We start from the raw sequence: 25628 nt of genomic DNA, 5'->3' as shown, positions 1-25628 counted from the left end.
GGTAGCCTACATGATTTTGTAGTTCATTCAGCGCCTTCAGCTTTGCGACAACTTGCTGATGTAAAACGGGCTTTATAAAATAAATCAGGTTTATTGATTGATTGATTGAAACAGAATGTGCTCGGAGCCACGTAAGATGGATCTCCATCTCAACGCCCCAGTCGTTTACGAAGCCGGTAAACCGAGTCACTCGTTCACACAATGTGAAGTATTAGGTTGGATCTTAATTAGCCTAGGCTTAGATCTTTAAACATAGGCTATTTGATGTTGTGCAGGAAAGGGAGTGGTGCTGTTGTATTTCATTCAAGCCCAAAGAGATCACACCCGGGCTGTGATTTATCAGGGAGGGATATCTCTCTTCTCTCATCTGCATGTAGATGAGATGAGAGCGTTAGCGAGGGATCATTGATAAAACAAATCTAAATGAATAAAAGGAAGGGCAGCAGCCAGGATTGAGCCGTGGGGATAAAATGAATGCAGACAGATGGAGTAATACTGTAGGTAAATAGAAAATAAACCGTAGTTATGCACTGGATTCTCTCCCCGACCGACACACAATGACGGACCAGTTTGTGTGGTTTTATATGCTTGTAATTGAAATGGCGTTAAGACGCAGATTTAATGAAGGTCGTTTAGGATCCCTCACTTAAAGTTAATTCATGTGCTAACGATATTGGCCAATGTGTTATAGATGTTATACTTAGATCTTCAAGTCTATTTTCTCGTCAAGGCCTGTACTGACTGCCAACCAGTTAATCCACAACGAAGACTAGCCTAGCTTTATGTGCTCGTAAGCCATCAGCGTATTCCCTCAGGATGTCAGGATTGTTGAGCTCAGGCGTGTGTGTAAACCTAACTCATTGTAACTGTGGAAGAAGAAGAAGACAAGCCTATAGTGAGACCGTGATGATGTCAGCTAACAAATACTTGCAGCCTCCAGTGTGAGCTATAGGTAGCTGAGAATCCAGCTGGCAGCATCAGAATGCTGATTATGTACTCCTCTGATCTGCTTGACCTCAATAGGACATACTGCCCCTGACCCCTCCCACTCTCAGTGACTGATGACCCAGTGACCCCTCTATCTCCTCTCCACTGCCTAAGGACATTTGTTCTTTAGGTCCAGTGTGACAGAAGTCACAATCTAATGACAGTCTTCCTCTACAGTTTCTTCATATGGCCACCGGTTCTGTACTTAGATCCTGTCCCTTGTCTTGATGCCTTCAACTGTGCCATGCTGTAGTTCTGCACTTGAGTTGACTTAACAGCGGACCCGTCAGTTAGGTAGCCTGTATCTCTCCGTGCACAGCAACGCATCAATAGGTCAATAGGTCAATTTGCAAGTGAAGCAAGTTAACCAATAACGGAGGTGCATAAAGATGGCGGCACCCATGCCCTAATCACAACTTCCATTTCGGCGTGTTGTACATTGCTCTTCGTTACTATTTTGTTTGGTATGGGCATTAGCACAGTATATTTGATCCCAAATGTAGCGTCAAGACGGCTGCAATTTTGAAAAAACGAAAAAGTAGATTGTGCTGATTTATTGACGTATAGAACCATGTCGCGCACCGTAGTTTAAAAACTCTGGATAGTGCTAAAACAATGATGTCATATCTGAATTCTGCCATCTTTATACACGTTCGCCATTGAAGTGCCCCCAGCCAGCATGGGGACAGATGGTGATTGACAGGTTCTGTGGGCTATGCATGCAGAGGGGGGGGCTCAAAACCAGCGGGGGGGACACAGGCCAAACATTGTCTGAAAAAACTGTTTCATCACTGCCCTTCTTCCAAAGTCAGTACAGGATAGTTTTAGTCTGTTTCACCTTTAGTCCTTTCCCCTAACGTTGCTCAATCAGAAAAAAAAAGAATCTGATTAGGCTAGAAGTGATAGTAGGCTAAATGACGTGTGCGGATGTGTGTGTGTGACACTGTAAGCCAGGGTTCCCCAACTGGCGGCCCGTGGGTGGTTTTATTTGCCCCCCCCCCAGTTTTCAGAGAAAAAAATGTAAACAAGGTTAGAAATTATGTTTTAGTCAAATGTTATATCTGTCTGAGGTTCTTGCCATCAATTTGCAGTCTACAAATGATTTGTAATTATGTTCTGGCCCCCTGACTATCCTGCTGTAGGCTAAGTGCATGTGTGCGCTCATAAGTGTGTGGAACCAAGGGGGTTAGCAAGTGATAAAGAGCAGTGCAATGGATGGGTCTGAGGTTTGAGCTAAAGGCTGTGTCTTGTCAGTCTAGCTGTTGTGTTGCCTGAAAGGCAGCTAGCTTGCTGCAGCACTCTGGACCTCATTACTGGGAGTGGCGGCTCTCAGATCCTCCTCGCTCTTTGCTGCAGCCGGCGGAGCCACACTGACACAAGCAGGCATGAAATGAACACCCACCAGATACGGGTAGATTTATGTATTGGCGGGTAATAATGTCTATTTCACCAGCCACGTTGGTGGGTGGTCAATTTGCAGGGCTCTACAGTGCAAGCATTACATTTGCTAATAAAGTCAAGTATGAGCACATGGTAGGGTTAGAAAAATGCTGCAGTAGCTGTTTTCAAAGTATTTCTGATGTTTTATTTCATAGCTGCTAATTGCACAAAGAAATACGAATCCTATACAATATCCAACCTTGCGCAGCAACACTGCCTGGCAGGAGAGCTGTGTGCAATGAAGTTAAGTGCTGATATAGATTCATTTTTGGAGGCGCTGCGCACAGGCCTAAAAGTTGGTCTAATTTACTCGAAAGTCTACAAAGTCAGACTTTGTCCTTGTGTTTCTTGGCTATTTAAATTGTATTGTTCATAAGCTCGGTTGTTTTTCCACGTTAGTTTAAGTCTGCTGCTTCGACTGAACTCACATTTCACACACACACACTCACTCACTCACACACACACACACACACACACACACACACACACACACACACACACACACACACACACACACACACACACACACACACACCTGAACAGGACTCGAGTGGCCATGTTACCACGGTAACCTCCCACCCTTAAAGGGGCAAGCTGAACATTTTGTCGCTGATATTTTGGTTAAAAGACTCGGGTCACAAAAAATGAAATGAAATTGAGCAACATACCACATTACTTCTTACTTATATATTTTTTTGTTTTTAGAAACATTACAAAGCATGGTCATCTGTTTTTGTGTGTTTTTTATTTAATAATGGTGAAAAGAATCTGAGTGGCGGGTAGATTTTTAAAATCTATTGTACCTGCCACAGTGGCTGGTGGACCAAAAAGTTGGACGCAAGTCAAACAAACACCAGTGGAATGAATGTAGAATGAATGTAGAATGAATGTAGAATCAGCTCCGAAATGGAAATGAAGACAGGGGCCTCCATCCTTATGGGGTCATTAGGATGGTTGGTTCTGGGCCTGGGTTTGGTCAGGCAGGGTCATTGTGCCTCAGCTGATCTGCTAATGCTTAAAGACTCTTAATGCTTCGAGACTCTTGATGCTTCTTATGCCTGGTATGGGTCTGCTGATAAAGGTTCCTGCTAAATCAAGTTCTTAATGTGTTTCGTCTGTAGTCCTAGGGACTTCACAAATTTCAGACAGTTGACAAATCACATTTCACATGTGGTTTTGAAGGCCCAATGATGCTCTGCAGCTCCTTGCTCAATGTGGTGAGTAAAAAGGGAGAGATATTGAAATGACTGATGCATCCCACTGGGCACATACCTCAATTCAACATCTATTTCACGTTGGTTCAACATCATTTCATTGAAATGAGGTGAAAACCGCATTTATTCAACCAGTGTGTGCCCAGTGGGATATCACTTTGCTATATTGAAAATGTGCAACGACAGGCTGCCTTTGAGTTTCTTCCATTTTCGCACACTTTCATCATAGTGAATTGTTGCCAGTTATGTCATTTTTTATCTATAACAAATAGGCCTACCACTTTGTAGTCCAGACACGCGCCAAGTGTCTAACTGCAAAATGTAATCCCCATTTAGGTCTCCCTGCTGTCACAAACAAGGTAGCCTCCCTCCGCCTCTTTTGGCAACCTCTCTGATGTCGGAGATCTGGTCAGTCATACGCTACGTCTGATATCTTCCCATCTCTTTATTTTCTTCCTCTTCCACCTGTCTAAGCTGTCCACGGAATGACATGACTGACTCTCCGTTTCTCTTTCTCTCCCTCTCTCTCTCTCTCCCTCCCTGTCTTTCTCCGACAGGATGAGAGTTCAGTGAGCAGTGAGGACTTTGATATGACCGACCCCACATGGACATCAGCTGATCACGGCCCTGCTTCCGACCTGAGTCCCCCGAACCGCGGAGAGAGAATGCACAGCCCTCAGAACTCGCACATTAAGGAGGAGGACGGTAAGAAAGAGCTACTACTGCTGCGTTCTCCCTCTCTTCTCCTCTGATCTCCCTTCTCTCTCCTCTCTCTCTTTGATTGAAATGAAATTCCTCATTGGTACGGTTTGTGGGGGAAACGGGGAGCATTTCCAATGTCACTTCCCACACTCACACTCACACAGTCAGTCAATGTGTAAGTTAGGCTGGGAGAGAGCAGGCTTTTTGGACTGTGATGTGAATGGAGTGGAAGGCCAGGGTGAGGCGAGAGAAGATGTTGGAATACATTTAGATCAAGCGAGCCTCACCCTGCTGCCCTGCTCTCTCTCTCTGCTTCCGGTGTGGGGGAAGGGCTACTGTTCCCACACCAGGGAGGAAGGGTGTGAACGGAGGGGGTTGGATGTTATGGATAGAGCTGGGGAAAGAGGGGCAGGGAGCCTGGTCAGGTCCTCTAGACCAGCTAGAGAAGGCCTCAGGAGATGGGGAAAGCCACCTGAATGGTGTTACCCTTGAACTCTGTGTAGAGTCATGACAAAGGGTCGACGTATTCTAATACACACTCTGTAGCATCCAAGTATGAGTGGTACTGAGCAGAGAAACATTTTCCCCTTAATATGAGTACGAGTGTGTTTTACTATGCACCATAATGCCTTTCCATGGCTCCATTTGTCAGTGGGCTGTAGAGATGCTTGGCTGTCGTGGGTGACGAAGCGTTGCCTGCTGCAGCTGCAGCTGCCAGGTAAATGTGCAAAGGTAATCTTCCCGGAGAGAGCCATCATTACATGTCCGCTCGTGGCAAGCAGCAGCAGATGGGCCCTGGGAGCAGCATCGCACCCGGCGGGTGGATGCACCGCCGAAAATAAGCTAATAAATCAAATAGTTAACAGAGGAGAACACTGCCAGCCGTGCTCTCTCCTTCTCTAACTCTTTAGCAGACAAATATTGTCGAAATCATATCGGCTATTCTTATATGCAAAGTCGAAACGTCTATACAGAAATGGTTTGTTGTTAGCTAGCCATTCGTGTTGTAGCCTATTCGTTTTGTCAGTGCATCAAGGGAAACGTTTTCTGGCTGGGGATATGAAGTGTTAACAGACAATCTTGACTTGCTAACAATGTGACTGGGGATGATTTACCGGAGGGAGTAAACCTTGCTCCTCAGCCACACTAGCTGCTTATTTGAATGGGCTGGCTCCTCCCTCCATCCATCCCATTTGTCTGCTCTCCGAGGTGGGATTCATGTCTGGGGAGGGGAGGGGAGGGGGGGGGGTCACATTTTGACTCGGAGGGCTGTGCCTTGTTCCAAGAGGTTCCCCAAGAGGTTCTCAGGCCCTGTGGTTAAGCGTGGCTATGATTCCACTGGGGCTCCAAAGGGAAGCAAGAGGGGCTGACTTCCTGAGCCTGAGAAGCTCCTCAGGCAGCTGGCTGAGCTGTGGACTGGCCACTCGAGGCGCTTTTACTGGAGATGTGACTGGAAGGGTCATTGGGCGATTGTCTGTGACAACAATATTTACTACTCTGTAGTACCTTAGGCACTAGGCACTCCGTCCCTCACCAGGGATCATTCATAGTAAAAATGCTTTTCTCCTCCAAGTACTCCCATGGTTCCGCTGCTGCAGAACCAAGAACGTGATTTAGGAAGTTGTCCGTTTGTTTCTGTGTGTGTTTCCTGCTTTAGATTCAGCGCTAAAATAACAGAGCACTACTGTACTTGTTTAGGTAGCTACTGTGATTTCCCACACTGAAGTACAGCACTGTGCCGTATAGGGATTGTGGTGGGAAACAATATGCTATATGAGCACAGGCAACCAGGACTACATGGTCCATGTCTTGTGTGTAGTACTAGGGCTAGCTTTGAGCACACACACATACACACACAATACGAGGCTAAACTGGCTGTAGGAACCATCAGACTGGCTGAGTCATTTCCCTACATTTCTCATGACCGTACAGTGTTTACGTCCCTGCTTCCCCGCCTGGACTAGAGGCAGAGAGAGAGAGCAGAGCAGAGTACTACCACTACCACTACAATGCTGCAGCCTCTAGGCCAGTGGCACACACGATAACCTAATGTGTTTGAAGTCATGGAAAGTAGGCCAGTTGAAAATGACAAGAGGATTTTGATCCTCCTCCCCCCCGGAGCTAAGCGATCGAGGTCAACTGTTCCAACAAAACACATAGATGAGAATAGCAATGCTGGATTATCTAATAGTCAGCGTAATGAACTGAGGAGGCCCGGTGGCAAAATATACTTGATGTATGGACGGCTGGAATATGGGTAGTGTTGTTAGGTAATGAACTCCCGCTGCTCCTCCAAAACACTCTTAATAGGACAATATCTAATAAGTCCTAGCCAATACTTGTTATAAGCACCACAGACTCCTTTCATCAGTATCGGATAGTGTACCAGAACAACAGTTATCACTGAGAAAATGACATGAGAACATATGTGCTGTACTGTGCGAACCAGAGAAATTCCTTGGACAAATTAGCACATTTTGATTGATTGATGAGGTTTTCAAGGTAATGGCTTAATGTTATGTGTAATGAACAGGGATTTGAACTCAAGTATATTGATCTTTTTTGAAAATATAACCCATGGGGGGGGGGGGGGGGACTGCCACAGCTGACCTTCAATAACAGAGGAAAACAAAGTGTTAGGCTACAGGCACAATTGGGATTAAAGATGGCCGACCCATTGGAAACGTCAGTGTGTTTTGAGTGACCGCGCCATGAGAAGCCTCATTAGCGTCAGCCGCGTCAGGTCCATTTACGTGGTTTCTCCAAGCCAGGGATTCCTTGAGTACTGTCTGTCCCTGACCGTAGTGTTGCGTTTAAGACGCAAGCTAGGAGGCCATCTGAATAAACCTGCCTCTGTTGAGAAGAAAAGTGGTTACATTCCAACAGGCGCCCTATTCCCTATACAGTGCACAACTTTTGACCAGGGTCATTAGGGTGCCATTTGGGCTCGGGTCAACAGTACTGCATTATATAGGGTGCAATTTGGTACCAAACCAGTATTTCTACTACTGCAAAACACATACAAGGGGAGGTGATACAAAATCGTGGCGATAATCATGTGATAACCTAATGGAAATACTTTGAAATATTCAGCGCCGTTAACATATGATATGTCACGGTGTGTTCTATTTGATTATGAGTGGGTTTGCCAAGTTCATCTCTTGGGATTTGGGGCTCGAGCAACCGCACGAGCACGAGAGAGAGGCTGCAGAGTGAAGATCAAATCTAAAGGCGTCTTCAGATGAATTATGGGAAAGGAACAGGATAGGAGGACTAGGCTGCTCTTTTGTCCAGCTAAAATATACCCCCACCTACCCCCAATTCCACAGGCTTCTGAGAGATGCCAACTACCCAAAAATGTATGCACGCTAGCATACGTGCTGGCGTGTGGTGTGGGAGGATGTCTACCACTAGTTGTGTCCTCATTTGTGCAGGGGAAGGATGCTTTCCACTGAGATAGGGCCAGAAGCCTGTTAATTATTAACTGTACCCCCCTCCACGACACACACAAAAAAATAATAAGGCAAGTAAATTAATTATTACAAGCAAAAGCTCACTCACAGGGAGAGAGACGGGTAACAATTTGTTTTGTTTACAGGAATGAACACCAGCTGTGATTGAACGCCTGCCTTCCTGTTGGCGTATTTATAATCAGTGTGTGTTTCTCGGGGAAATTGCAATTAGATGCCTGACTTTTAGCAGGAACAGTGTCTCCAACCTGGTCTTAATGAGGCAGTAGCAGCTTTGAGTGACTGGCTGGATGCTGCCTCAGAATGTTGGGACTCTCCCTCCTGGCTGGCTGCCATAGAGGATAGAGAGGTTTAGTGACCTCCATCTGCTTTCTTCCCCCTGCTAGCTAACTGGTAAGCTCTTCCCGGTCTCATTCCCTGGCTGAGTACAAGGTGTGTGTGTGTGTGTGTGTGTGTGTGTGTGTGTGTGTGTGTGTGTGTGTGTGTGTGTGTGTGTGTGTGTGTGTGTGTGTGTGTGTGTGTGTGTGTGTGTGTGTGTGTGTGTGTGTGTGTGTGTGTGTGTGTGTATTTTTAAAGACCTTGGGATCACTCCCCACCCACGTCTCATTGTTTTATGGAAGGGTAGAAGGGTGCATTTCAGAGAACCGGCGTAAAGGTTGCCCCATAAATCTCAAAAATCTGGAAGTTTGTACCCGTCCGTATCAGTCACTCTCCTGGTTCACCCCACGCTCAGCACCCAATTGGACACCTCAGATAAGATAAGTTGCGACGACGGAGTGTCTGTTTGTCTTTCTAAATGTGAAACGTGGTTCCTCAGCAGCAGCCAGTGACCTGAGGTATTGTGACAGCTCAGCAATATCAACAGAAGGGTTCAGAGCAGTTGAGCAGCACCCTTTCGTTGCTTCACTCTGTTAGTGTGAAATAGCTGCCTGTTTCACACGACTAAGCTTGCTACGTATGCATAGAGTCAGCATGTTAGGCTGCTACCTACATACAGTGGAGTAGAGTGCAGTGTAGTACAGTAAAGTACATTACAATAGTACTGTACAATATAGTGCGGTGCAGTGAGTGACTAGATCTCCCTGCCTAGACTAATGGAAATATTCAGTTCAGTCGAGTACATGCTTAACTGAATGAACGACAAAGACGGAATGCAATATGACATTTTATTAAATAGTTTGGGGAATGGCCTCGGAGCCAGATGATGTGATGGCATGTAGCCCTATGCGGTGCTGCTGGCATGGAAACCCCCCGCTGGGGGAAAGGAGTTCCAATGATGGGCCTTAAGGTTATTATAGCTGGTAGTGGTGGGGAGGTGGATGGTTGTCAAAAACTGTGGCTGAAAAACAGCAACGACGGTAAATTGACGTATAAATACGTCCCAAGATTTACGCCCATTGGTTGAGAGAGAGGAAGGTGATAATTGCAGGAGTGAGCCCATAGGCTAAACAGCAAATATGAGGAGTGTCCATTATTGTGCTTATAGACTATAAGGTAAATAGGTGAATGACATTCCACACATGTCTAGTAAGAAAGAGGAGAAGAAATAAGACGCTATGATAATATGTTTTGTATTCATTCCCACAATGCCTTTAGAAGAGGAAACAAAGTGAATGATGTTATGCTTACTGGATGACGTTAAGTGAACATTCAGACCAGCCTTCCTGATTTGAACTTTTGTGAACTAGATCTGTGTTTGTCAGTCTTAACACAGCCCGGTGACGGTGTATGTCCCATCCCTCCACAGTGGGGAACGGGGGCAGAGTAGTTCCAGAGCTGACAAGGCGAGACAGATGTTTCCAAGAGAGGGATATGAGATCACCCAGGAACCCAGCTGCCGGATTAAGCCTACTACACCGCCTACTGACGTGGATAGGGCTGTGGCGGTCATGACATTTTGTCAGTCGGGGATTGTCAAGCAAATAACTGCCGGTCGCACAGTAATTAACCGTTAATTAACATAAACACTTAACATCTCCAGGGTTCCACACAGCCTACAAGCCACTGATGCAGACCTTTGGAACATCTACATTTAAACAAGTCGAATAGCCTACACCATCACAATAAATCCATTATTTATTTTAGACAGGTCTAAAGAAACATGATATGAAGAAAATGTAGTCGATTTCAGAAGAACAGAATAGCATACTCCGAGTTGTCCTTATGTTAGGCCCTGATCTAGCGATGCCATATAGCTGTGGGCTACACTAGTTCATTTAGCAGACAACATTTGTTTAGAATCGCATGTCATTAATTGATATTATTTTATAGTATGAAGAATACAATTGATCAAAGCTGAATAAAATAGAGAGGATGTTTTCTCCAAACGATTTGAGGGAGCGCGCACATGCGGCTATCCTGTGTTGAGCGTTAATAAAGAAACAGGTCCTCCTATATTCTTAATTTAGAGTTATTTATGTAACTTTAGTTTTGATACAAATGTTGGGTTATTTGTTTTGATTTTTAATACATTCTAAGGCTGCATGATGCGACTCTAATGATGATTTTTAAAAAGTCTCATGAAAGGCATGAACTCCGTTTTTGTTTTTTTGCACAGGCTGTACACACTTCATTAGTCTCTCATTCACAATTTGACAAGGACTTGATAATGCGTTGAATTTCCTGGCTGCATCCCCTTTGTGTGGCCGTAATGCCCCCTAAAAATGCATTTTGTGGCCAGTAGCCTTTCTGCCCTTGGGCTGAATATAATAATTATAATTCCCTTTTCCCGGCTGCATCCCGAAGCACCTCTCACTCACATGGCTCTCAGTCACATGATCGGGTCTTACTCACAGCCTGCAAGTGAAGACAGACACATCGGGGACGCAACTGCCCGCATCCTTATCCAATTCCAAGGCGCATATTGAAGATATTGGAAGAATTGTCCACATTTACTTTTCGTCAGCCAACAAGATGACTAGGCCTAACGAACAGCAAAAGCACTAGCATATGTCAGTCTACTATCCCCCATAGTACAAAAGTTGACCTATTCTGTGCGAGAAATAAATATTCCAAACATAGTCTGGGACAGTTGTGGGATGCGATAGATCCCAAATTAATACAACCACTAGCATCAAAAAAACTGTTTTAAGCAATGTGGCTGACGCAACAGATGAGAACGTTTAGCTTAAAACGTTGATAAACTATTAGGCTATTTCTTCACATTATAAGCGCAGCAATGCGCACGTGGCAGTATGGCTATATGTGCGAATGTTCCACTAGCGGGAAAAGACCATTATCAAAAGTGACCACAAATGCGATTATGCATGTAACGCTTTTATTATGAAGGTACATTCTTATGGTGAAAATGATCTTCCTCAAACTTGAAACTCGCGCGCTGCGTATATATGCCAGTTAGGGTCTACACCCATTGTTGAGTGGATTAATGTGCTTTATTTTAAGAAGTTATTTGGCCATTTAGTTGTGATACAAACCATATCAAAACATATAGGCCTATGGGCTAGGCTACATGATGTGTGCGACTATGATTTGAAAAAGTTGCACAAAACAAAAGCATGCGCAATGTTTGCCTTAAGGTGGGCATCATTCACAAGTGATAATATATCATTAGGGTGGGAGGAGCTCTGGGCCATAACACTGACAAACCCTCCATAGTCTCGAAGGTGAAGATTAGCATGCTCTCGTAGCCATATTTACACTTTGCATACAGTAGGATCTTCATTTGTTCACTTTTTTGTTTGCTGCGGATGTTCCTGCAGGAAATGCGAACTTGTAGTGTGTTTAAGGGTTAAAGGTAGCCTCAGCGAAATGACGTTGCCACGACCAGAACTGCAGATATTGAGATGAGCGAGATGCATGACTTTGCTCTCGCACAGTCACACACTGTTCACAGCGTGGTAGCCAGAGCACCAAAGAATAGAATAGAACAGCCCACCATAGAATAGAACAGCCCATCAGTTAGAATAGAACAGCACATCAGTTAGAATAGAACAGCCCATCAGTTAGAATAGAACAGCGCATCATTTAGAATAGAACAGCGCATCATTTAGAATAGAACAGCGCATCAGTTAGAATAGAACAGCCCATCAGTTAGAATAGAACAGCGCATCAGTTAGAATAGAACAGCGCATCATTTAGAATAGAACAGCGCATCATTTAGAATAGAACAGCGCATCAGTTAGAATAGAACAGCCCATCAGTTAGAATAGAACAGCGCTTCAGTTAGAATAGAACAGCCCATCAGTTAGAATAGAACAGCACATCAGTTAGAATAGAACAGCACATCAGTTAGAATAGAACAGCCCATCAGTTAGAATAGAACAGCGCATCATTTAGAATAGAACAGCACATCAGTTAGAATAGAACAGCGCATCAGTTAGAATAGAACAGCCCATCAGTTAGAATAGAACAGCGCATCAGTTAGAATAGAACAGCGCATCATTTAGAATAGAACAGCGCATCAGTTAGAATAGAACAGCGCATCAGTTAGAATAGAACAGCGCTTCAGTTAGAATAGAACAGCGCATCAGTTAGAATAGAACAGCACATCAGTTAGAATAGAACAGCCCATCAGTTAGAATAGAACAGCGCATCATTTAGAATAGAACAGCCCATCAGTTAGAATAGAACAGCGCATCATTTAGAATAGAACAGCGCATCAGTTAGAATAGAACAGCCCATCAGTTAGAATAGAACAGCGCATCAGTTAGAATAGAACAGCGCATCATTTAGAATAGAACAGCGCATCAGTTAGAATAGAACAGCGCTTCAGTTAGAATAGAACAGCGCATCAGTTAGAATAGAACAGCCCATCAGTTAGAATAGAACAGCGCATCAGTTAGAATAGAACAGCCCATCAGTTAGAATAGAACAGCGCATCAGTTAGAATAGAACAGCCCATCAGTTAGAATAGAACAGCACATCAGTTAGAATAGAACAGCGCATCAGTTAGAATAGAAAAGCGCTTCAGTTAGAATAGAACAGCGCATCAGTTAGAATAGAACAGCGCATCATTTAGAATAGAACAGCGCTTCAGTTAGAATAGAACAGCGCATCATTTAGAATAGAACAGCGCTTCAGTTAGAATAGAACAGCGCATCAGTTAGAATAGAACAGCCCATCAGTTAGAATAGAACAGCGCTTCAGTTAGAATAGAACAGCGCATCAGTTAGAATAGAACAGCGCATCAGTTAGAATAGAACAGCCCATCAGTTAGAATAGAACAGCACATCAGTTAGAATAGAACAGCACATCAGTTAGAATAGAACAGCCCATCAGTTAGAATAGAACAGCGCATCATTTAGAATAGAACAGCGCATCAGTTAGAATAGAACAGCGCATCATTTAGAATAGAACAGCACATCAGTTAGAATAGAACAGCGCATCAGTTAGAATAGAACAGCACATCAGTTAGAATAGAACAGCCCATCAGTTAGAATAGAACAGCGCATCATTTTGAATAGAACAGCCCATCAGTTAGAATAGAACAGCGCTTCAGTTAGAATAGAACAGCGCATCATTTAGAATAGAACAGCCCATCAGTTAGAATAGAACAGCGCTTCAGTTAGAATAGAACAGCGCATCATTTAGAATAGAACAGCCCATCAGTTAGAATAGAACAGCCCATCAGTTAGAATAGAACAGCGCATCAGTTAGAATAGAACAGCCCATCAGTTAGAATAGAACAGCACATCAGTTAGAATAGAACAGCCCATCAGTTAGAATAGAACAGCCCATCAGTTAGAATAGAACAGCCCATCAGTTAGAATAGAACAGCCCATCAGTTAGAATAGAACAGCGCTTCAGTTAGAATAGAACAGCGCATCAGTTAGAATAGAACAGCGCATCAGTTAGAATAGAACAGCCCATCAGTTAGAATAGAACAGCGCATCATTTAGAATAGAACAGCCCATCAGTTAGAATAGAACAGCGCATCATTTAGAATAGAACAGCGCATCAGTTAGAATAGAACAGCCCATCAGTTAGAATAGAACAGCCCATCAGTTAGAATAGAACAGCCCATCAGTTAGAATAGAACAGCGCATCATTTAGAATAGAACAGCCCATCAGTTAGAATAGAACAGCGCATCATTTAGAATAGAACAGCGCATCAGTTAGAATAGAACAGCGCATCAGTTAGAATAGAACAGCCCATCAGTTAGAATAGAACAGCGCATCATTTAGAATAGAACAGCGCATCAGTTAGAATAGAACAGCCCATCAGTTAGAATAGAACAGCGCATCATTTAGAATAGAACAGCACATCAGTTAGAATAGAACAGCCCATCAGTTAGAATAGAACAGCGCATCATTTAGAATAGAACAGCGCATCAGTTAGAATAGAACAGCGCATCAGTTAGAATAGAACAGCCCATCAGTTAGAATAGAACAGCCCATCAGTTAGAATATTAGTGTTAGGAATCCTTTCATCTATACAATTTTGTAACTAACAGACCAATTATTTTTGCTTTCCCAATAACATGCAGAGCAGAACAATGCTCACTACATGTAGCGGTTTATCCTATCTTCTTTTCTCTCATCCCTTTTCCTGTTTGTCTCTTTTAAGGAGCTCTAGTCTGCATATATCCCCTGCCCTCCCGAACCCACCCTTCCCTGTATTCTCCCTCACAGTGCTGCTACTGCCTGCTGCACCCTGTGAGCAGTCTGATTCCCTGCCTTCTGCCTTCCCCCGTGGGGATTGGGTTTTTGCTAGAGGGAAATGAGATCAGATAAAGCTCCCTCCGGCTCTGACTCTAGCCCTGGCCCCACAGTATCCTACACTCCAGTCACTCACACAGCCACAGCCTGATACTGCTGTGCTGCACTTGCTGGCCATGGAGGGAGACAAGGCAGACAGGACAGGACACGGCATGGCTGGGCCTGAGGTGGGACTGGGACTAGGCTCTGCTGAGGAGATGCTGCCACATGAATACTTAGTCAACGTCATGCTTACTAGCTAAGCTAACGTCCACGGCCATCAGAAATACGGTATCATTCATATCAGGCACAATATATAAGATAAACAGTGTTACTCTTGTGGCCCATGTTACTCTTATACAGCACATTTCCAAATCCTTTTCTTTTCCCAAGATACTCCCAACATGGCCACTTCCACTTGGCTATTTGTGCATGAGATGGATTAAGGCCAGAAGAGGAAGTGGAAAGTGTTACCTATCTGGGACTTCTAGCTCCCATTCTGAGCAACCCTGAGGTCATCATTTACACTGTACACAGTTTTCTGTTTCTGTACACAGTTTAAATGTTTACATTCACGGGTCAATTTTCTCATTCTCCTAACCTTCAACCCCACACTTTTATGTCCCTCCTAGCCATGGGGATATTGCCTGGCTGTGTTGGGCTGGCTGATGGAGGAAGGGGGAGTCAGGGCTAGGGGCTGGTGCCGGGGCTGCTGGTGCCGGGGGAGTAGGTGAGCTTTAGAGTCTGCCTGCTCCAGGGACAGGCACTCCCCGATGATGAATGGAATTGGCTATGTACAGTACACTATGTACTGCGCTAGGCTAACCCCAGACACTGAGACACAGTCAGACTAAGCTATACAGTCTGGCTGCACAAACATGGTCCCCTCCCTTTCCTGCTCCGGTCAGACACTTTCTAGGCTAAGTGTTGCTTGTCTCCTGTTTTCCCCCTCGTGTAGAGCTCAGTCATAGACATACGGTAGGTCTAACTAAAGTTAGTGGGCAGCGCAATATCAGTATTCTATGTGTGATTTTTGTTTGCTTTTCTATTGTCAATGAAACGACTTTGTAAAGACGTACCCAAGATGATGCCAAACTGACATCCATAGGTAGAGAGAAATGTTCATGGATAATGCAGGGAAAGTCAAGTATGCCTTGGAAACGTGCATAATGGGCGAGTGTCTGGCTGGCACGATGTCAATGTGTCGTGTGAATGGCCAAAAAGAGTAGAATCAGCTCACCTGCTTTTACACTATGATTTGAGTCTTAGATGTGCAATGTTTCTTTTGAATAAAACATATGTACACCTTCCTAATATTGAGTTGCACCCCCCCCCCCCCCCCCCCCCCCCTTCTTTTGCCTCAATTTGTCGAGGCATGGTCTCTACAAGGTGTCCAAAGCATTCCACAGGGATGCTGGCTCATGTTTGGGGTTAACTCCAATGCTTTCCACAGTTGTGGCAAATTGTCTGGATTACCTTTGGGTGGTGGACCATTCTTGATACTCATGGGAGACTTGAGTGTGAAAAACCCAGCAGCTTTGAAGTTCTTGACAAAAACCAGTGCACATGGCACCTACTACCATACCCTGTTCAAAGGCACTTAAAACGTTTGTCTTTCCCATTCACCCTATGAATGGCACACATACACAATCCATGTCTCATTTGTATCAAGGTTTAGCCATCCTTCTTTAACCTGTCTCCTCCCCGTCATCTACACTGATTGAAGTGGATTTAACAAGTGACATCAATAAAGGATCTTTTACCTCTATTCACCAGGTCAGTCTATGTCATGGAAAGAGCTGGTGTTTTTAATGTTTTGTACATTCAGTGTAGTTTCACCATATTAAAAATGAAAGTTCAGTCCACATACCAGGGTTGACCTTAAAAAATCAATATTTTAATTTTTCTTAAAATGTATCACATAATAATAATCTTCAGAGATGTCTTTGTCAAAGCAATAAAATAGCTAGGGCTTTACAATGATGGTGAAAACTTGGGAGAAATGTTGAAATGAAGTGGCTTAAAATCTTAGAAGTCACAGAGAATGCACAGAGGGACATGTCAAAAGGCAATATTTGTGCACAATTTCTACTTAAAATATCAAAGGTACGCAAAAAGCACTCATTTCGTGGAATGACCCTCCTCTGCTTATTGTTCAAAAATCTTTTGGAGTGTTATTTGTACTGAAAACAAAGCGGCAGAAAAATGAGACAATGCTGGTGGTTGGCTTTGAACTCGGGAGGAGGGGAGTTGGCTGGATGTGGGGTGGGGGAAGATAACATGTGTTTGTGCGCTTGTGTGTGTGCGCGAAATTGTGCATATGTGAGTGTGCATATAGGCTATAGCATTTGTGTGCTGGCTAGTGAGTTTGGGAGGGGGAGGCACAGTCAGAGAGTGCCAGCGCTTAGCTCCAATGAGGCTCAGTGGCTGGTACTGCCTCCATCTTGTGCAAGAGAGCATAAAGTTCAATGAGAACAAAGGTCACACACAGACAGAAACACACAGAAAAAGTTATCTTTGGTGCTGTATGTTCCCATTGTCATCCTCCGTGAAACAACACACACAGACAAAAATACACAAACGACACAAGCTACTTTTCTTCTGAATTGAGTGTGCATTAGAACTTTAGCCAGACAGGATCAACATCTTGATTGCAGTTGTGCAGTTTTACAGCAGGCCATAAAGTGTTAATAATCTTTGGTACAGGGACTCGGGGAGGAAGGTACTGGGTGTAAGGCTGTGAAGGTGCTGTCAGAGTGGGCTGCTGTTAATGAACCGTTGAGGCCCAAAATAATGGGCACGACACAGCACCCTGTGGCCACCCCTGTATAACACACGCTGGCTCACACAGTGAATACTAAACACCTCTTTCAAACCCTCAGACATGGGATAATCACACTCACCGATATGCGCTTTACTCTTCGCTTTTATTTAGTAGCCTACATCAGTGCGCTTAAGCAAGGTAGGAAAGGCTTTGTCGGAACAAAATAGGTTATGTTTGTTGTTGTGTTAATTTACTAAAATAAGCTTCAGACACAGATCATAGCCTACACTCTTAGAAAAAAGGGTTCCAGAAGGTTCTTTGGTTGTCATCCCTTCTGTGGAAAGCAGTGGAGGTTGCTGAGGGGAGGACGGCTAAAAGTATTGTCTGGAATGGAGTAAATGGAATGGTATATAACACGTGTTTGATATTATTCCATTCACTCCATTCCAGCCATTAAACTCCATTCCAGCCATTATTATGAGCCGTCCTTCCACCAGCAGCCTCCACTGGTGGAAAGGGCTCTACATGGAACCAAAAGGGTTCTATCTGAAACCTAAAAGGATTATCATATGGGGACAGCCGAAGAACCCTTTTAGGTTCTAGATAACACCTTTTCTTCTAAGAATGTAATCATACTTTGTTTCCAGCAGTGTGCATGTGTCAGTGCTACCTACCTCTTCCCCCTTCCCATCATCGTTATTCATTAGGCTAGAAAACCCCCATTGGCTATTAGCCAAGAGAAAGTGAGAAGTGTAGAGTCTTTGTGCAGCGCTTCCCGGACAAATAAAAGGCAGCTGCTGACTCCTCCTCCTCCTCCTGCGCCAGTATCGATAACCAGCGGCCCCCCAATCAGCACCTACTCCCCGCAGACAGCCAGCCCAGCCACCCACCCTGCCTCTGCCTGCCCCAGTCTCCCAGAATACAAGTGACAATGCCACAGAGCGCTCAGTCCCATCACCATCCCCACCACAGGCCCACACAACTGGGGCAGCCTCTCCTCTTTTGTCTCTCTCCCTCCCCTTTCTGTCCCCTTTTCATTTGTGGCAGGCCTTCAGTTGAACGATTGCATTCTCCAAAATATGATAGAGTAAGCCTACAGTAGGCCCTATGTGTGGGCTACTATGTGTGGATTGTAGCCTAGTGTCAATGTCAATGTTATTAGTAGGAGAGGAACTCTGAAGAGATGGTTGCACTTGTCCAGTTGAATGAATCATGAGCATCAGGCTTCTTCTCAGAATATGTCTCCTGTTACTGAGGAAGGCTGTTAACACCAGAGATGTGTTCTGTCCTATTCTGTCCCTTCCTCTAATGTTAGTCGTGGGGGTTGGAGTGAGTGGGAGATGAGGCACTCTTCTGCTCGCTCTATCTCTCCCTACCCCCCATTTAGTACTGCATGAGGGATGCCTGTCATGGTCACCTCCTCTCCTCACCTCCACTATCTATTCCTGGTTGGGTTGAGACTAAGCCTGCTCCTCCTCAGTACCTGCACGCCTGTCGTATTGTACAAGCATGTCATTCTGTGGACACCTCATTTTGTGAATGTGTCACTCCTTGACATAGCTGTCCTGTATCTGAGCCTCCTGTCACTCCCCATCATCACCGGGAGATATGTGATCACTGAGCGGCAGACAGCCACACGCGCACGCGCGGGCTCACTCACACACACACACACACACACACACACACACACACACACACACACACACACACACACACACACACACACACACACACACACACACACACACACACACACACACACACACACACACACACACACACACACACACACTTTCTCTCTACTTAACGATGAGAGCACTCTCCCAATACTGTTTCCTGGCTCTCCATCCTATGTAGGATGCAAAAATGCCTGAGCTGCCTTCTCTCTCCACCGCTCCCCGAGCTGCCAGACGGAAATGTTTATCCCCTTGTCTTCCTCTGGCTGTGAGGTCAGGTTGGACTACTGATGGTATGTGTGGACTAGGTGGTACGTGTGTTGGTATTGTGTATGCCGGGCTTGGAGGCAGTGTGTAGGAGCGGGGCCAGGTGGGGCTCCACAGTCTGGCCCTCTGTGTGGCTGCTGTGTGGGAGGGAGAGCAGGAAGGAGGGGGCTTTTCTCTCTCTCTCTCTGTCCCTCTCTCTCTCTCTCTCTCTCTCTCTCTCTCTCTCTCTCCTCTCTCTCTCTGTGCCTGTCTCTCTCTCCTCTCTCTCTCTGTGCCTGTCTCTCTCTCCTCTCTCTCTCTGTCCCTGTCTCTCTCTCCTCTCTCTCTCTGTCCCTGTCTCTCTCTCCTCTCTCTCTCTGTCCCTGTCTCTCTCTCCTCTCTCTCTCTGTCCCTGTCTCTCTCTCCTTTCTCTCTCTGTCCCTGTCTCTCTCTCTTCTCCTCAGCACTGTATTTTGCCTCTTAAGGCCAGAGACAACACATGCTGCGGGCAGCACCTCAGACAGTCCATGCAGCGCAGTGGGAGAGACGTGGAGAGGGGGAGGACTGTGCCACTGACAGAGGGAGGTGGGGGGAGACAGTGGGTGAGAGAAAGGGAGGGAGGACTGAAATGATACAGAGAAGGAAGGGGGAGGACGTTAAGGATACAGAGAAGGAAGAGGACGTTAAGGATACAGAGAAGGAAGAGGAAGGGGAGGACGTTAAGGATACAGAGAAGGAAGAGGAAGGGGGGGACGTTAAGGATACAGAGAAGGAAGAGGACGTTAAGGATACAGAGAAGGAAGAGGAAGGGGGAGGACTTTAAGGATACAGAGAAGGAAGAGGACGTTAAGGATACAGAGAAGGAAGAGGAAGGGGAGGACGTTAAGGATACAGAGAAGGAAGAGGAAGGGGAGGACGTTAAGGATACAGAGAAGGAAGAGGAAGGGGGAGGACTTTAAGGATACAGAGAAGGAAGAGGACGTTAAGGATACAGAGAAGGAAGAGGAAGGGGAGGACGTTAAGGATACAGAGAAGGAAGAGGAAGGGGGGACGTTAAGGATACAGAGAAGGAAGAGGAAGGGGGAGGACTTTAAGGATACAGAGAAGGAAGAGGAAGGGGGAGGACTTTAAGGATACAGAGAAGGAAGAGGAAGGGGGAGGACGTTAAGGATACAGAGAAGGAAGAGGAAGGGGGAGGACGTTAAGGATACAGAGAAGGAAGAGGAAGGGGGAGGACTTTAAGGATACAGAGAAGGAAGAGGAAGGGGGAGGACTTTAAGGATACAGAGAAGGAAGAGGAAGGGGAAGGACGTTAAGGATACAGAGAAGGAAGAGGAAGGGGAGGACGTTAAGGATACAGAGAAGGAAGAGGAAGGGGGGGACGTTAAGGATACAGAGAAGGAAGGGGGAGGACGTTAAGGATACAGAGTAGGAAGAGGAAGGGGGAGGACGTTAAGGATACAGAGAAGGAAGAGGAAGGGGAAGAACGTTAAGGATACAGAGAAGGAAGGGGAGGACAGTAAGGATACAGAGAAGGAAGAGGAAGGGGGGGGGGGCATTAAGGATACAGAGAAGGAAGAGGAAGGGGGAGGACGTTAAGGATACAGAGTAGGAAGAGGAAGGGGGAGGACGTTAAGGATACAGAGTAGGAAGAGGAAGGGGGAGGACGTTAAGGATACAGAGAAGGAAGAGGAAGGGGGAGGACGTTAAGGATACAGAGTAGGAAGAGGAAGGGGGAGGACGTTAAAAATACAGAGAAGGAAGAGGAAGGGTAAGAACGTTAAGGATACAGAGAGGGAAGGGGAGGACGTTAAGGATACAGAGAAGGAAGAGGGAGGACGTTAAGGATACAGAGAAGGAAGGGGGAGGACGTTAAGGATACAGAGAAGGAAGAGGAAGGGGGAGGACGTTAAGGATACAGAGAAGGAAGAGGAAGGGGGAGGACGTTAAGGATACAGAGAAGGAAGAGGAAGGGGAGGACGTTAAGGATACAGAGAAGGAAGAGGAAGGGGGAGGACGTTAAGGATACAGAGAAGGAAGAGGAAGGGGGAGGACGTTAAGGATACAGAGGAGGAAGAGGAAGGGGGAGGACGTTAAGGATACAGAGAAGGAAGAGGAAGTGGGGGACGTTAAGGATACAGAGGAGGAAGAGGAAGGGGGAGGACGTTAAGGATACAGAGGAGGAAGAGGAAGCGGGAGGACGTTAAGGATACAGAGAAGGAAGAGGAGGGGGGGGGGGGGGGGCGTTAAGGATACAGAGAAGGAAGAGGAAGGGGGAGGACGTTAAGGATACAGAGAAGGAAGAGGATGGGGGAGGACGTTAAGGATACAGAGAAGGAAGAGGAAGGGGGAGGACGTTAAGGATACAGAGAAGGAAGAGGAAGGGGGAGGACGTTAAGGATACAGAGAAGGAAGAGGAAGGGGAAGAACGTTAAGGATACAGAGAAGGAAGGGGAGGACGTTAAGGATACAGAGAAGGAAGAGGAAGGGGGGGGGCATTAAGGATACAGAGAAGGAAGGGGAAGGGGGAGGACGTTAAGGATACAGAGTAGGAAGAGGAAGGGGGAGGACGTTAAGGATACAGAGTAGGAAGAGGAAGGGGGAGGACGTTAAGGATACAGAGAAGGAAGAGGAAGGGGGAGGACGTTAAGGATACAGAGTAGGAAGAGGAAGGGGGAGGACGTTAAGGATACAGAGAAGGAAGAGGAAGGGTAAGAACGTTAAGGATACAGAGAGGGAAGGGGAGGACGTTAAGGATACAGAGAAGGAAGAGGAAGGGGAGGACGTTAAGGATACAGAGAAGGAAGAGGAAGGGGGAGGACTTTAAGGATACAGAGAAGGAAGAGGACGTTAAGGATACAGAGAAGGAAGAGGAAGGGGAGGACGTTAAGGATACAGAGAAGGAAGGGGAGGACGTTAAGGATACAGAGAAGGAAGAGGAAGGGGGGGGGGGGGCATTAAGGATACAGAGAAGGAAGAGGAAGGGGGAGGACGTTAAGGATACAGAGTAGGAAGAGGAAGGGGGAGGACGTTAAGGATACAGAGTAGGAAGAGGAAGGGGGAGGACGTTAAGGATACAGAGAAGGAAGAGGAAGGGGGAGGACGTTAAGGATACAGAGTAGGAAGAGGAAGGGGGAGGACGTTAAAAATACAGAGAAGGAAGAGGAAGGGTAAGAACGTTAAGGATACAGAGAGGGAAGGGGAGGACGTTAAGGATACAGAGAAGGAAGAGGGAGGACGTTAAGGATACAGAGAAGGAAGGGGGAGGACGTTAAGGATACAGAGAAGGAAGAGGAAGGGGGAGGACGTTAAGGATACAGAGAAGGAAGAGGAAGGGGGAGGACGTTAAGGATACAGAGAAGGAAGAGGAAGGGGAGGACGTTAAGGATACAGAGAAGGAAGAGGAAGGGGGAGGACGTTAAGGATACAGAGAAGGAAGAGGAAGGGGGAGGACGTTAAGGATACAGAGGAGGAAGAGGAAGGGGGAGGACGTTAAGGATACAGAGAAGGAAGAGGAAGTGGGGGACGTTAAGGATACAGAGGAGGAAGAGGAAGGGGGAGGACGTTAAGGATACAGAGGAGGAAGAGGAAGCGGGAGGACGTTAAGGATACAGAGAAGGAAGAGGAGGGGGGGGGGGGGCGTTAAGGATACAGAGAAGGAAGAGGAAGGGGGAGGACGTTAAGGATACAGAGAAGGAAGAGGATGGGGGAGGACGTTAAGGATACAGAGAAGGAAGAGGAAGGGGGAGGACGTTAAGGATACAGAGAAGGAAGAGGAAGGGGGAGGACGTTAAGGATACAGAGAAGGAAGAGGAAGGGGAAGAACGTTAAGGATACAGAGAAGGAAGGGGAGGACGTTAAGGATACAGAGAAGGAAGAGGAAGGGGGGGGGGCATTAAGGATACAGAGAAGGAAGGGGAAGGGGGAGGACGTTAAGGATACAGAGTAGGAAGAGGAAGGGGGAGGACGTTAAGGATACAGAGTAGGAAGAGGAAGGGGGAGGACGTTAAGGATACAGAGAAGGAAGAGGAAGGGGGAGGACGTTAAGGATACAGAGTAGGAAGAGGAAGGGGGAGGACGTTAAGGATACAGAGAAGGAAGAGGAAGGGTAAGAACGTTAAGGATACAGAGAGGGAAGGGGAGGACGTTAAGGATACAGAGAAGGAAGAGGAAGGGGAGGACGTTAAGGATACAGAGAAGGAAGAGGAAGGGGGAGGACTTTAAGGATACAGAGAAGGAAGAGGACGTTAAGGATACAGAGAAGGAAGAGGAAGGGGAGGACGTTAAGGATACAGAGAAGGAAGAGGAAGGGGGGACGTTAAGGATACAGAGAAGGAAGAGGAAGGGGGAGGACTTTAAGGATACAGAGAAGGAAGAGGAAGGGGGAGGACTTTAAGGATACAAAGAAGGAAGAGGAAGGGGGAGGACGTTAAGGATACAGAGAAGGAAGAGGAAGGGGGAGGACGTTAAGGATACAGAGAAGGAAGAGGAAGGGGGAGGACGTTAAGGATACAGAGAAGGAAGAGGAAGGGGGAGGACTTTAAGGATACAGAGAAGGAAGAGGAAGGGGAAGGACGTTAAGGATACAGAGAAGGAAGAGGAAGGGGAGGACGTTAAGGATACAGAGAAGGAAGAGGAAGGGGGGGACGTTAAGGATACAGAGAAGGAAGAGGAAGGGGAGGACGTTAAGGATACAGAGAAGGAAGAGGAAGGGGGAGGACTTTAAGGATACAGAGAAGGAAGAGGACGTTAAGGATACAGAGAAGGAAGAGGAAGGGGAGGACGTTAAGGATACAGAGAAGGAAGAGGAAGGGGGGACGTTAAGGATACAGAGAAGGAAGAGGAAGGGGGAGGACTTTAAGGATACAGAGAAGGAAGAGGAAGGGGGAGGACGTTAAGGATACAGAGAAGGGGGAGGACGTTAAGGATACAGAGAAGGAAGAGGAAGGGGGAGGACTTTAAGGATACAGAGAAGGAAGAGGAAGGGGGAGGACGTTAAGGATACAGAGAAGGGGGAGGACGTTAAGGATACAGAGAAGGAAGAGGAAGGGGGAGGACTTTAAGGATACAGAGAAGGAAGAGGAAGGGGAAGGACGTTAAGGATACAGAGAAGGAAGAGGAAGGGGAGGACGTTAAGGATACAGAGAAGGAAGAGGAAGGGGGGGACGTTAAGGATACAGAGAAGGAAGGGGGAGGACGTTAAGGATACAGAGGAGGAAGAGGAAGGGGGAGGACGTTAAGGATACAGAGAAGGAAGAGGAAGGGGAAGAACGTTAAGGATACAGAGAAGGAAGGGGAGGACGTTAAGGATACAGAGAAGGAAGAGGAAGGGGGGGGGGGCATTAAGGATACAGAGAAGGAAGAGGAAGGGGGAGGACGTTAAGGATACAGAGTAGGAAGAGGAAGGGGGAGGACGTTAAGGATACAGAGTAGGAAGAGGAAGGGGGAGGACGTTAAGGATACAGAGAAGGAAGAGGAAGGGGGAGGACGTTAAGGATACAGAGTAGGAAGAGGAAGGGGGAGGACGTTAAGGATACAGAGAAGGAAGAGGAAGGGTAAGAACGTTAAGGATACAGAGAGGGAAGGGGAGGACGTTAAGGATACAGAGAAGGAAGAGGGAGAACGTTAAGGATACAGAGAAGGAAGGGGGAGGACGTTAAGGATACAGAGAAGGAAGAGGAAGGGGGAGGACGTTAAGGATACAGAGAAGGAAGAGGAAGGGGGAGGACGTTAAGGATACAGAGAAGGAAGAGGAAGGGGAGGACGTTAAGGATACAGAGAAGGAAGAGGAAGGGGGAGGACGTTAAGGATACAGAGAAGGAAGAGGAAGGGGGAGGACGTTAAGGATACAGAGAAGGAAGAGGAAGGGGGAGGACGTTAAGGATACAGAGGAGGAAGAGGAAGGGGGAGGACGTTAAGGATACAGAGAAGGAAGAGGAAGTGGGGGACGTTAAGGATACAGAGGAGGAAGAGGAAGGGGGAGGACGTTAAGGATACAGAGGAGGAAGAGGAAGCGGGAGGACGTTAAGGATACAGAGAAGGAAGAGGAGGGGGGGGGGGGCGTTAAGGATACAGAGAAGGAAGAGGAAGGGGGAGGACGTTAAGGATACAGAGTAGGAAGAGGAAGGGGGAGGACGTTAAGGATACAGAGTAGGAAGAGGAAGGGGGAGGACGTTAAGGATACAGAGAAGGAAGAGGAAGGGGGAGGACGTTAAGGATACAGAGTAGGAAGAGGAAGGGGGAGGACGTTAAGGATACAGAGAAGGAAGAGGAAGGGTAAGAACGTTAAGGATACAGAGAGGGAAGGGGAGGACGTTAAGGATACAGAGAAGGAAGAGGAAGGGGAGGACGTTAAGGATACAGAGAAGGAAGAGGAAGGGGGAGGACTTTAAGGATACAGAGAAGGAAGAGGACGTTAAGGATACAGAGAAGGAAGAGGAAGGGGAGGACGTTAAGGATACAGAGAAGGAAG

At 46.3% G+C, this 25628-nt stretch overlaps 1 protein-coding gene across 3 annotated transcripts in view; it reads left to right on the top strand.

Moving 5' to 3' along the window:
* LOC139557027 (nucleolar protein 4-like) overlaps nucleotides 1-25628 on the top strand; it is a 163863-nt gene that overhangs the window by 81044 nt on the left and 57191 nt on the right. For all 3 annotated transcript variants that reach the window (XM_071371326.1, XM_071371327.1, XM_071371328.1), the window contains one exon: nucleotides 4199-4346. In XM_071371326.1, coding sequence (XP_071227427.1) covers nucleotides 4199-4346 — 148 coding nt within the window. The remainder of the gene's footprint in view (nucleotides 1-4198; nucleotides 4347-25628) is intronic.

The sequence above is a fragment of the Salvelinus alpinus genome, chromosome 28 (assembly GCF_045679555.1).
Source record: "Salvelinus alpinus chromosome 28, SLU_Salpinus.1, whole genome shotgun sequence".
NCBI classification, from domain to species: domain Eukaryota; kingdom Metazoa; phylum Chordata; class Actinopteri; order Salmoniformes; family Salmonidae; genus Salvelinus; species Salvelinus alpinus.
This window is presented reverse-complemented; position numbering and strand designations above follow the sequence as displayed.